We start from the raw sequence: 13,055 nt of genomic DNA, 5'->3' as shown, positions 1-13,055 counted from the left end.
TATCTTTAAGAGCCCTATCTAGCTCTCTCTTGAAAGTATCCAGAGAACTGGCCTCCACCGCCCTCTTTGGCAGAGAATTCCACAGACTCACAACTCTCTATGAGAAAAACTGTTTTCTTAAACTGTGGCCCCTGGTTCTGGACCCCCCCAACATCGGGAACATGTTTCCTGCCTCTAGCGTGTCCAAACCCTTAACAATCTTATATGTTTCAATAAGATCCCCTCTCATCTTCTAAACTCCAGAGTGTACAAGCCCAGCCGCTCCATTTTCTCAGCATATGACAGTCCCGCCATCCCGCGAATTAACCTTGTAAACCTACGCTGCGCTCCCTCAATAGCAAGAATGTCCTTCCTCAAATTAGGGGACCAAAACTGCACACAATACTCCAGGTTTGGTTTCACCAGGGCCCTGTACAACTGCAGAAGGACCTCTTTGCTCCTATACTCGACTCCTCTTGTTATAAAGACCAACTTTCTCCACTGCCTGCTGTACCTGCATGCTTACTTTCCTAGACTGATCAACAAGGACCCCCACATCCCGTTCATGGGTGCTATTCTCCTCATACTTCTGAGTCATCTTACTTTACCTCTGCACCCAATCTAATCTGATTTACAAACTGCAGGTGGTTCAAGTATATACCTCTCCATTCCCATCATATTCCCCAGCAGACTTTGTGCCCCTTAGCTTTCAGATAGCCGGGAACTATATCTGATCATCCAGCGTAGAACAAAGACACACTGCAACTTGATGTAATGATCCTACCCACTAGCTCAGAAAATGAAGCTGCATAAATCTTAGATGACAGCTTTGGGACAGGACTTGCAAATGGTGATAAACCAGGCAGGAATTCATTGCATCCATGATGGAGACAAAGAGAGTGTTGGTGCCTCCTTCTGTCCCTCCTTTGCAATTGCCTGTCCACCAGACTGACCTTAAGTTGGTGGAATTCTGAGCATCGTCCCAGGAGCGCTCATGGAGCAAAATGATAGACTCCAAACTCTGCACTAGGGCTAAGGTGTTGTTAATTTTCTGTACGCTTCCCAACACATAATAATTGTTGCAGGTGTTAGTTAATGGGGTGCTGTTATTTCAATGTGGCGTTGCAACTTAGTTCCCTATAACTCTGGCACATTTTTCATGTGGAAGTTTAAGTATGCATAGAAACAAGAGGGCTGGATTCACTAGTAACAATTGGCCCAACTTGCCCATGCAACCAAGATGCCCTATGTACATGACCCACCTGCCTGCATTTGGCCCATTTCCCTTTAAACCTTTCTTATCCATGTACCTGGCCAAGGTTAATTCCTGGGATGGCAGGACTGTCATATGCTGAGAGAATGGAGTGGCTGAGCTTGTATGCTCTGGAGTTTAGAAGGATGAGAGGATATCTTATTGAAACATATAAGATTGTTAAGGGTTTGGACTAGAGGCATTATATACCACCTGCCTCAACTACCTCCTCTGGCAGTTTGTTTCATATACCCACCACCATTTGTGTGAAAACATTGCTCCTTAGGTTCTTATTAAAATGTTTACCTTTCACCTGAAACCTATGATCCTTTCTTCCTGATTCCCCTACTCTGGGTAAATGACAGCACTCACCGTATCCATTCCCCTCATGATCTTGTACACCACTATAAGATCACCCCTCATCCTCCTGTATTCCAAGGAATATAATCCTGGCCTGCTCAACCTCTCCCTGTAGCTCATCCTCTCAAATCTTGGCAACATCCTCGTAAATCTTCTCTGCACTATTTCCAGCTTAACAACATCCATCCTATAGCATGGGTGGCGCAACAGTACAGGTGTAGGTGTGAGCATTGATAGCATTGCACACTCTCCCAAATGAATGCAGTCATTCATCAAATCTTTTCTTTGAAAAAAACACTGTGCCATCTCCAAGAGCAATGAGCTGCCATCTCCAAGAGCAATGAGCAAAAAAGCCTGTCCTAGTCCTCTAGTTTCCTGGGACTGCTCTCACCCCTTTTCCATAAATATAGCTTGGAGAACTAGGTAACTGATGGAATAAGCTATGCTGACACTGACCGAGTGTAGTCTTACACTGGGAATCCCTGTCCAGGCAGAGCTACGAATCTCTAGGGGCACATGAAATTGATCTAACATTAAATTGTTGTAAGCAATTTAGGCTAGTTACTCCATTGAGTTGCCAGAGTCAACCCAAACTCAATGATATTTTAATGTTGCCGGAAGCAAGTGAATTGAATAAAATGAAAATTTTAGAATTTCATAATGAATCTTAATATATCAGTAACATTTGGAAGTCTTCTAAATTGTAATCTCTCTAAAAAGGAAGAAATGTTGCAAGTGTGAGATACTTTGTATGGAGTATTGTTTATTATATTTTAGACTTTCTTTAAAAATCCTTATTTTTGTCCCTTCGTGATCCTTCAACATTTTAATGATAATAATGTTCAATTTGTCCATCTCCATATTGGTAATTGCTATTTCATATTGATGAACAGGCAAATACCGGCTTATATATTTTACTCACTTTTCCTGGGGTCCACAGCATTATTCTATCAATTATAACTTAGCTTTGTTGTACTGCAGGTTTTATAGATTTCACCATGTGAAAATGGAGGACAATGGACCAAGCTAGTTCTGAGTTTAATAACATTGAAAGCATATACTACAAAAGTTGGTTGGTGTGATGGGATGAGGACCTATTTTAGTGCTGCTTTAAGGCCACCTCAGCATGATAATTACTTTTTCACATTAAATTAATTACTTGTATACATGTATTTTCTAATTTTAGGAAAAAATTGCAAAGCTTGGAAGTCAATGAAATCAACGATGCATTGGGCCAGAACATCAACAAGGTCAGTGAGGTTGCTACTTCTCATTATAGTATCCTGCGTAACTGGATGCTGCAAAACTATTCATTCCTGACACTCACTGACCTCAGCATTTTCGAGCCGACCTGGTAATCTTTCTCACACCTTCTCATGAGTTTGTACAGCAAAGGTTTGTAGGTTTTTAACAATTATTAGAACAAATGTGCACGGATAGTCGATGATCGGCGTGGGCTGATGGGCCTGTTTCCAAGCTGTATCATTCAATAAACCAATCCAAAAAGAGCCCTTGCATTCTCCGCGCCACCAACACATACCCTTAAAGATCATTACTTTGACGGATTGAGTATGCTCATTTATTCATTTATGAGAGTTTGTGAGGAGGTGACAAAAGTGATTAATGAGGGTATCGAGGATGATGTCTACCTGGATTTTAGTAAGGCTTTTGATAAAGTCCCCCTTGGTAGGTTGATCCAAAAGATTAAGGTGCACGGAATTCATAGTGTCTTGGTGCGAATGGATTCAGAACTGGCTTAAGGGCTTGTCCCACCAGCATGTAACTGCATGCGGTGAGCGCGACCAAACGTGGTGGCTTGAGGCGTACGGCCTTGCGGGGCCGGTCCCACTTCCAACCGCGGAGCCGTCTGGAGCTTGTCCCGACATCATACTCACCAATCAGCTGGGCAGGGGGCGGGCTGACTGAATTTGGACGTCACACGGTGTCGGGCGGTTACGTCATCTCGCAATGGCACGCCGGGCGGTGACGTCATCGCGCAACGCCACGCGCTAGGCGTACGCCGTCAAGACGCTGCGTACGGCATCCAGACGCTGCGTACGGCGTTGAGTCGCTACATAAGCCCGTAGAGGCATTGCGGGGGTGGAATGTCTGGAAATTGGGATGTATTTAAAAGAGTGCTGACAAGAGTCCAGGGCATGCATGTTTCTGTTAGAGTGAAGGCCAAGGCATAAGGAAGCTTGGTTGACAAGATAAATTGTGGCTCTGATCAAGATTAATCAGGAGGCATGGGGCTGGTATAGGAAGCTTGGATCATGCGTGTCCCTGGAGGAGTATCGGGAACTGAGGAGCATGCAAAAAAAGGAAATCAGGAGGGCAAAAAGGGACTGGAGATGGTTCTGGCAGATAATATTAAGCAGTATCCCAAGAGATTTTATAAATACATTAAAGTTAAGAGGATAACCAGAGCAAGAATGAAGCCCCCCGGGAATCAAAGCGGTCAACTCTGTGGAGCCACAGGAGATGGGCAAAGTCCTCAATTAGTATTTCTCCTCTATTTTTAGCATGGAGAAAGACATGAGGACCAGGGAACTTGGGGCAGTCAATGGAAGTGTCTTGAGGGCAGTCAGTATTACATCGAAGAGGTGCTGAAGGTTCTAACGTGTACAAAGGTAAACAAATCTCTGTGGCCTGATCAGATATATCCGAGGACACTGTGGGAAACTAGAGAGGGAAATGCAGGTGCCCTGGCTGAGATTTAAGAGTCATAATTAAATACTTATGTGCCGGAAGGCTGGAGGGTGGCAAATGTTGTGCTTTATATTTAAGAAGGGCTGCAGGGAAAAGCCAGGGAAATACTGGCCAGTGAGACTACATCAGTGATTGGAAGGTTACAAGAGAGGATTCTGAAGGATAAGGTATACTGTACATATATATATATATATATATAGATATATATACATAAGATATGGACAAGGGCTGATTAAGGATAGTCAGCATGGTTTTATACGTGGGAGATTGTGTCTCGTGACTTGTTTGAAAATGTGACCAAATAGGTTGATGACAGCAGAGCTGTAGACAGAATTTCAGCAAGACATTTGACAAGGTTCACATGGTAGGCTGCTGTGGAAGGTTAAATCACATGGGATCCAAAGAGAGACAGCTGAATGGATTGAAAATTGGCTTCATTAAAGGAAACACAGGGTGAAGGTTGTTTTTTGGATTGGAGGCCTGTGAATGTCATAATTATCAATGATTTGGATGCGGATGTACAAGACATGAATAGCAAGTTTGCAGATGACACTAAAGTGGGTGGTATTGTTGATAGTGAAGATGATTGTGAAAAATTGCAGCAGGATCTTGATCGGTTGGGCAGGTGGGCGGAGGAATAGTTGATGGATTTTAATACAGAGAAGTGCGAGGTGTTGCATTTTGGGAAGTCTAACCAGGGCAGGACGTACACAATGAATGGCATGGCTCTGAGGAGTGCTGTAGAGCAGAGGGATCTAGGAGTGCAGGTGCTTTGTTCCTTGAAAGTGGCATCACATGTAGACAGAGTGGTCAGGAAGGCTTTCCCCACATTGACCATCATCTATCAGAGTTTTGAGTATACAAGTTGGGAGGTTCTTTTACAGTTGTACAAGGCATTGGTGAGTCCACATTTAGAGTATTGTGTTCAGTTTTGGTGACCCTGTTATAGGAAAGATGTTTTCAAGCTGGAAAGCATGTAGAGAAGATTTATAAAGTTGTTGCCATGACTTGAGGGCCTGAGTTACAGGGAGAGGTTTAGCAGGTCAGGACTTTATTCCTTGGAGCGCAGGAGGATGAGGGGTGATCTTATAGTGGTGTATATGATCATGAGAGAAATTGAGAGAATAAATGCAAAGTTTTTTACCCAGAGCAGGGGAATCAAGAACCAGAGGACATATGTTTAAGGTGAGGGGGTAAAAACTTAATAGGGACCCAAGGGATAACTTTTTCACACAGATGGTTGTGAGTGTATGGAATGAGTTGCTGGATGAGGTAGTTGAGGCAGGTACTATCACAGTATTTAAGAAACATTTGGACAGGTACATGGATGGGATAGGTATAGAGGCATATAGGCCAAATACAGGTTGATGGGACTAGTGTAGATGGGGCATTGATTCCTTGTGGGCAAGTTGGGTGAAAGGGCCAGTTTCTATGCTGCATGACTCTATGACAGATAGTCTAATGTTTTGAGATAATGATCCATGCTCTAATCCTATGCTGATAAAATATGCTTAATTTTATAGATAGTAGCAATGTTTCGTCGCATTTCATTATGGTGATAATCATCCCTTGGTCATCGACATGAATCCATCCAGATTTAATGTGGCAATAGGAGAAAGTGCTGCAGTATGATTTTTAGCAATGATATTCAAATGCTACTCATAAACAAATATCCATTTCAAAATAGGAAGTGCAGAAGGAGGGAATGGAAGAGGATGAAGAGAACAGAGGATCCAAGATCAGCGATTCAGCTGAGAAAGCAGCAGTGAGTATTTAATGTGCTCAAAATGTGATTCATTCGTAAGTTTAAAATTGGTTTGTGCATGGGATACTGAAAATAATCTCAGAGCTATATTGTGAGAAATAATTGTACTGGAATAGTACTGAGCCAGAAAAGATTTGACCTGACAGAAACTCCTGAGCATTTAGCCAGTGGCTGCGGCCTGAGTTTAGATAGTCTAATTCTCTCAGACTTCCAGCCTCTCATTTTCACTAGTGCGAATTCTGCATCAACAAACTCTTCACACAGCCTTTCTACAGTGTTAGTCCTGGAAGAGGCAGGGCGATAAGTGATGATATAATTGAAACTACTTTAAACTCTTGCTTTAAGGGATCCCTTTATAACAGATTTCAGTTATAGCGGATGGAGCTGCTGACACCACCCCGGCTCACACCGCTTACCCAGCTCCAGCTTCAGGCGCCAACTCTAACTAACAAGGTGCACCAGTGATCCCTCCTTCACCCATTGCATGGCTGTTGTTGCAGCTCACGTTGTAGCCACTGGGGGCAGGGCGCTGCCACCAACAGGAAGCACTTGTCATGGAGAATTCTCTTTTCAGATCGATTATCTTTTATGAAATCTGGGTTTATGAATGGCGCAAGTGTTCAGGTGTAGAGAAGGTTTGCCAAGATGCTTTGGGTCACTCTTTGCCTCCACAAATACCCGCTCCCCGTTCCAGGTGAGGCAGCGATTTGTACTTTTCCAATCTAATGCTGCATATTTGAGGCTCACAATGTAGTCGCCTTTTTGGTGGGGAGACTAAATAGTCCAGCTGACCGCTTATGGATCCTCACCAATAATTCTATAAATGTGATCCAAAGGTTCAGTCATCACCTGTCTGATTCCCATTCCAAGCTCCTCCATTCTTCCAGTGAAGCTGGGTGACGTAGCAGTATAGCTGCTGCCTTACAGCGCCAGAGACCTGGGTTATATCAATACAATACAACTGTTTATTTGTCACATTGCACAAAAAGTGCAAGTGAAATGATATGTCAGCAGCGATAACGCGCTGCTGACAGGGCTGCCGCCAGTGCAGCGCCCCCACCGACCAATCCTGACTAAAGGTGCTGTCTGCACACGGTTTGTATGTTCTCCCCATGATGTGCCTGGGTAATCTCCGGGATCTCCGGTTTCCTCCCACATTCCAAAGACGTACAGGTTTGTAGGTTGATTAGCTACGGTAAAATTGCAGATTGTCCCTAGAGTGTATAGGATAATGTTAGTGTGTGGGGATTGCTGGTCAGCACGGACTTGGTGGGCCGAAGGGCCTGCTTCCACTCTGTATCCAAACTAGGCTCTATGTAAACCCCCAGATGTCGCACCTTATCCTCCAGTAAGGCACATGGCGTAAAAGGTGATTAGCAAAAGCTTCATAACCATGTATATGGAAAAACCCCACAGTGGTATGAAAGTACCTTCTTCAGTAGCTCAACTCTTTCATGTGTTCTCCCACCAGGAAGCTGCCGCCCTTATTGCACTGCGGGATGGAAATCCAAGGGAATTTTTTAAGCAGCGAGAAAGAGCCATGACAACAAGTTTTGAGACTGCACAATTTTCAGGCCAAAAACCAGGTAGGAAAAAATCTCTGTTGTTCTCATTGCCATGACATCAACCTCTCCTTGACTTCTTGACTTTCCCCTTGTCTTCTCATTCACATGAAATTCCTTCCACTGAAATGGCAGAGTTAATAGTTTTGTCCATCATCAAATCCATTTGAATGTGAGCAAAAATAAAACAGATTACAATCTGTTTGGATGCTTGTTGAAATGATTGCCGCGAGATGATCACCATCAAGATTTGAGCTGAACAACATAATGTAAAGCCAAATGCTACTGGTAAAATTTTAATCTAATGTAATTAATGTTTTTAACATGATACCTAGTTGCAGATAACGTCAACGTTTCACTTGGGCTGTAACTGAGAACAATCATGACAGTACATCGCGAGGCTTATGAAGTAACCACAGCATGGAATGGAATTAATCATGTTGAATAATGTGGTCGGGAGTTCTGTAGAGTGGTGTGAATGATGTCAGATAGAAGTTAGAAATGGTGATTGAATCAAATAATGCAGCTGCAAAAGGAGGGAAGACACCTCATAGTGACAGGACACAAAGGGGGAAGCGCATTTGGCTGTCTGAAATTAAGTAATTAGACAAGTGGTGAAGATGTAATCAGCTGGACCAACTAATGTCATTGAGTCTGGGATAACTCATCCCAGAGTCTGGATGTAATGGTTATGCCCCTGTCCCGGAAACCTCTGGAGACTTTGCGCCCCAACCAAGGTTTCCGTGCAGTTCCCGGAGGTTGCAGGTGGTTGCCGGAGGTTGCAGGTAGTGGAAGCAGGTAGGGAGACTGACAAAAACCTATGGGATCCGCACGGAAACCTTGGGTGGGGCGCAAAGTCTCCAGAGGTTTCCGTTCAGGTTTCCTAAGTGGGACAGGGGCATTAGTTTAACTGGTTGAAGTTGAGCCATTTATGGATAAATTGAATTACAGCTCGGGGGGAAAAAGTTTTACTGATACAGTAAACCCTTTTGACAACGGACCATGGGGAAAGATGGTGTCTGTTATTGCCGATTGTACAGTACAACCAGGTGTAGGGGGTAAATATTAATGTTCAACCTAAGGCCAGATGGGAAGAAATAGAGAGTTGGTGAGAAGGTGGGGGTTAAACCAGTGGGAAGTTACAGGCAGGGCAGGGTGCCACAGATCCACTGGCCCAACACGCTGAGCATCGGGAATGGGCCCAGTACTTAGGCCACCCTCATGCTGTTCGCTCTCTCCACTCCAGCAACCGAAAGCACCAGCTCGTAGGGTGACCTGGTGGAAGCGGGGGAGCCTTGCGCCATTACCGGGCGACCGTGACACGCACTGGTCAGCATCCAACACCCTGGGACCTCACTCTGTGGCAGCCGCTACAGACCCGTGCCCAAGGCAACGCTCTGCAAGAATGTTTCACTGCTCGCGCTCTTCCCACCGACACCTTTCCCCTGCGCTGCTCGTCACCTGCCGACCACCACCACAAATGGATCCCTCTGTCCGTAACAAAAATCCTTTATATAGAGATCCATAATTGTGAGGGTTCACTGTACTTGATCAACCAAATATGTTTTCTTACTGGGAACAGCTTGGAGCATTTTAATGGTACAATTAACAAGTGAAATAACAAATGAATGTTCTGGTAAACAGGCCTCCAGTCTAAAATATCTTCCTGCTGTAGTGGTTTATGGTTGGAACAGAAACACAACCCTGTCAGGCCATGTTGCAGCAAGTGTCCATTACTCTACACTTAGGTTTATATCTATTAATTAAACAAAGTTACAAGACACTGCACATCTCGTATGTGTATGTGACAAATAAACTTGACTTGACTGTACCATATTTTAGAAGAATAGAGGGGCACTCTGAGTGGGAGAAAAGTTACCGCAAACTATAACATATGTTTACATTTACGTTACAGTTTGGTTTTCTGATGTTATTAACCCAACTGAACATAAAAGGGGCCTGACGTTTAAAAATGTCCATGTCCGATTTATTAACAAACGGTGCTGCTGAATTAAACCCAATCAAGGTACTCATTTGGTGAAGCAAATCAAACGTTTTGATGAAGTATTGTGATTGTAATATAGGCCAAATAGTTTAGTTTAGAGATGTAGGTTCCTAAATAGCCAACGATAATTAGAGAAATAAATATGCTGGGAGATTGCAGACTATGCTGTCACAGTATAGTTTAACTTTCCAAATATAGACCGGGACTCCAATGATCCCAGGTCTTCAATGGGGTGGAATTTGTCAATTGTGTTTTATTTTCAGGCAATTTGTAAAAAGAAAGGGAAAAGGTTAACTTACTCTTAAGAAATAGGGCAATGGCAAGTGGTGAGGACACAGTAGGCAAGTATGTTGGGACCAGCCATCATGGTTCTATTTGCTTTAAAATAGTTATGGAAAAGGACAGGCTGGTCGACAGTTAAAATTCCAAAATGGGCTGACTGATGATATTAGACAGGAACTTGCAAAAGCTGACTCGAGTAAGTTGTTTGGGGTATATGGGGACATTCGGAAATTAAACGTGTGATAATGAGAGTACACAATATCCATATTGCTGTTAAGAGTGAAGGGCAGGACCATGGATGACAAATGAAATTGAGGCTCGGATCAGGAAAAAGGAGGATGCATGGGTGTAGGCACTTCCTCAGGTTAAACTGAAATCTGCCATTTTTCTGCCCATTTCTGTAGCTGATCTATAGCACACTGTATATTTTAATACCCTTCCTCACTGTCTGTGACCCCAACAATCTTGGTGCTATCTGGTCTATATCATGCGGTATCTTCTGACTACATTCCTCACTTTCTGCAACTCTTCCAATTTTAATGTTGTCAGCAACCTAATCACCAACCCATCTACATTTAGGTCCAGGTCATTTATATATATCATCAATAGCAGAGGTCCCAGCACAAATCCATGCAGAACTACACTGGTCACAAACCTCCAGCCAGAATATCAACCCTCAACCACAAACCTCTGTCTTCTATAAATAAACCAGTTCTGAATCCATGCAACAGTCATCGTGAATCCCATACATCCTAATCTTCTGGATCAGCCTACCACAAGGGAACTTATCAAAATCATTACTAACATCCATGTTTACAACCAAAGATCCTTTAGGATCTTTGCATACAACATCCACCACCCTACCCTTCATTATTTTTTAGCTCAACCCATGTTGCCTCAGTGTATCTACCCCCCCAGAATGTCCTCTCTGACTACTATCATAACATTCTCCCTGATTAGTAACGCAACTTCTCCACCTCTTTTCCCCGCTCTCTATCTCATCTGAAGCATCAAAACCCAGGTACATTGAGCTGCCAGTCATGTCCCTCTCGCAACCAAGTTTCCATAATGGCCACGCCATCATAATTCCAAGCACTTATCCAGGCTGTAACGTCTTCAGCTTCACCCACAATACTCCTTGCATTGAAGTAAACACACTTCAGCCTTTATTATCTCCATATTCATGAACTTCTCCCTGCCTGTCCTTCCTTTGAGACAGATCTGGCAGATATTGTTTCAGAGAATCTGAAGAGAGTATATTAAAAATATTCAAAGAAAATCATAACACCCGGAGAAAACCAACGCAAGTCACGGGGAGAACATACAAGCTCCATTTAGACAGCACCCATAGTCAGGATCGAACCCGGGTCTCTTGCGCTGTAATGCAGCAACTATACCGCCACGTCACCATGCCACTCTACGTGCAGGAACAGGGCACTGATTGTGGATGATCAGCCATGATCACATTGAATGGTGGTGCTGGCTCAAAAGGTCGAATGGCCTACTCCTGCACCTATTTTCTATGTTTCTATGAGCCCCAGGACATGGATGAATATTTCACTTCTGTATCAACCACAGAAAACGACATGAAGGGAATGGATAGATGTGACATTACAGGTCGGAACCCGTCTCCTGGCTGATTGTAAGTTGGGGGTAGGGGGCAGAGGAAGAATGCTGGAAGTGAGGAGGAGCAGAACACAAGCTGACAGATACTGTACCTGTACACATGACAATAATCTAAACTAAACTAAGGTTGATACTGGTGAAGAAGTGTCTCCATCCGAAACTTCACCTATCCATGTTCTCCAGAGATGCTGCCTGACCCACTGAGTTACTCCAGCACCATGTGTCTTCTTTTGTAAAACAGCATCTGCAGTTCCTTATTTCACTAAAACTTGGTAGACATGACACTAAACTAAACTAAACTAAACCTTAAGACTTGGGAGAGTTAATGGTGATGTCTTGAGGACAATCTTACAATCAATGAAGTGCTGAATGCCCTCAGACATATGAAGGTACTGTACATACATTTCCAGGGCCTGATCAGATATATCTAAGGACACTGTGGGTAGCTAGAGAAGAAATTGCGAGGGCCCTGACTTGAGTTGTGCGAATCATTGTTTGCCATGGGTGAGGTGCTGGCTGGTGGTTCATATTATGTCTCCATTTAAGAAGGGTTGCAAAGAATATTATGGGATCTTTATACTAGAAAGCCTAATGTCTGTGGTACACAAGTACTGGAGAGACGGGAGCTGAGAGTCGCACTTCCCACAGTGGCCTCATGAGGTGATTAAGGCTGATTAGGGATAGTTAGTAAAGTTTTGTGTATGGGAGATTGTGTCTCATGAATTGGGTTGAATTTTTTTGAAGAAGGGGTAGCACAGTAGAGGCATAGAGTAATACAGCGTGGAATGAGGCCCTTCGGCCCAACTTGCCCACACTGGCCAACATGTCCCAGCTACACTAGTCCCACCTGCTCGCGTTTGGCCCATATCCAACCAAACCTGTCCTATCCATGTACCGGTCTTGCTGTTTCTTAAACGTTGGGATAGTCCCTGCCTCAACTACCTCCTCTGGCAGCTCGTTCCATATACCCACCATTTGTGTGAGTCCCTCTCCCCTGACTCAGTCTGAAGAAGGTTTGCGACCCAAAACATCACCCATTCCTTCTCTCCAGAGATGCTGCCTGGCCTGAGTTACTGCAGCATTTTGTGTCTGACATTACTTCATGTATTGTTTTCAGTGAATTTGGATGATTTGTCAGAGGTGGCCTTGGTATTTTTTTCCAATGCCTTGAGGTACCTTCAGCAGGTAGTCTAGCTCCCAGAAGCATATACTGAGGAGGGTGATTATGAATCCTGTCCAGCAGACCATGAATGTTGTGCCAGGTGTATGCCACCAGCCAGGTTAATATGAATTCTCGAGATGGCAAACTGCATTTATGTTGGAACATAAAACAGTGCAGCACGGGAACAGGTCTTTGGCCCACAATGTCTGTGCCAAACATGATGCTGAATTATTGTTTAAGAAGGAACTGCAGATGTTGGAAAATCGAAGGTAGACAAAAATGCTGGAGAAACTCAGCGGGTGAGGCAGCATCTATGGAGCGAAGGAAATAGGCAATGTTTCGGGACAAAACCC

The 13,055-nt window shown here is 43.8% G+C and overlaps 1 protein-coding gene across 4 annotated transcripts in view; it reads left to right on the top strand.

Moving 5' to 3' along the window:
• The window catches only part of LOC129701605 (drebrin-like), a 160,918-nt gene that overhangs the window by 131,498 nt on the left and 16,365 nt on the right, over positions 1 to 13,055 (top strand). For 2 of the 4 annotated variants that reach the window (XM_055642896.1, XM_055642899.1), the window contains exons 8-11: positions 2,778 to 2,841; positions 4,114 to 4,221; positions 5,988 to 6,065; positions 7,537 to 7,651. In XM_055642896.1, coding sequence (XP_055498871.1) covers positions 2,778 to 2,841; positions 4,114 to 4,221; positions 5,988 to 6,065; positions 7,537 to 7,651 — 365 coding nt within the window. The remainder of the gene's footprint in view (positions 1 to 2,777; positions 2,842 to 4,113; positions 4,222 to 5,987; positions 6,066 to 7,536; positions 7,652 to 13,055) is intronic. The other 2 variants (XM_055642898.1, XM_055642900.1) reach the window with 1 other exon arrangement.

The sequence above is a fragment of the Leucoraja erinacea genome, chromosome 11 (genome assembly GCF_028641065.1).
Source record: "Leucoraja erinacea ecotype New England chromosome 11, Leri_hhj_1, whole genome shotgun sequence".
Lineage (NCBI taxonomy): Eukaryota > Metazoa > Chordata > Chondrichthyes > Rajiformes > Rajidae > Leucoraja > Leucoraja erinaceus.
Note: the sequence above shows the minus strand (reverse complement) of the source record. Positions and strands in the feature narration are given on the sequence as shown.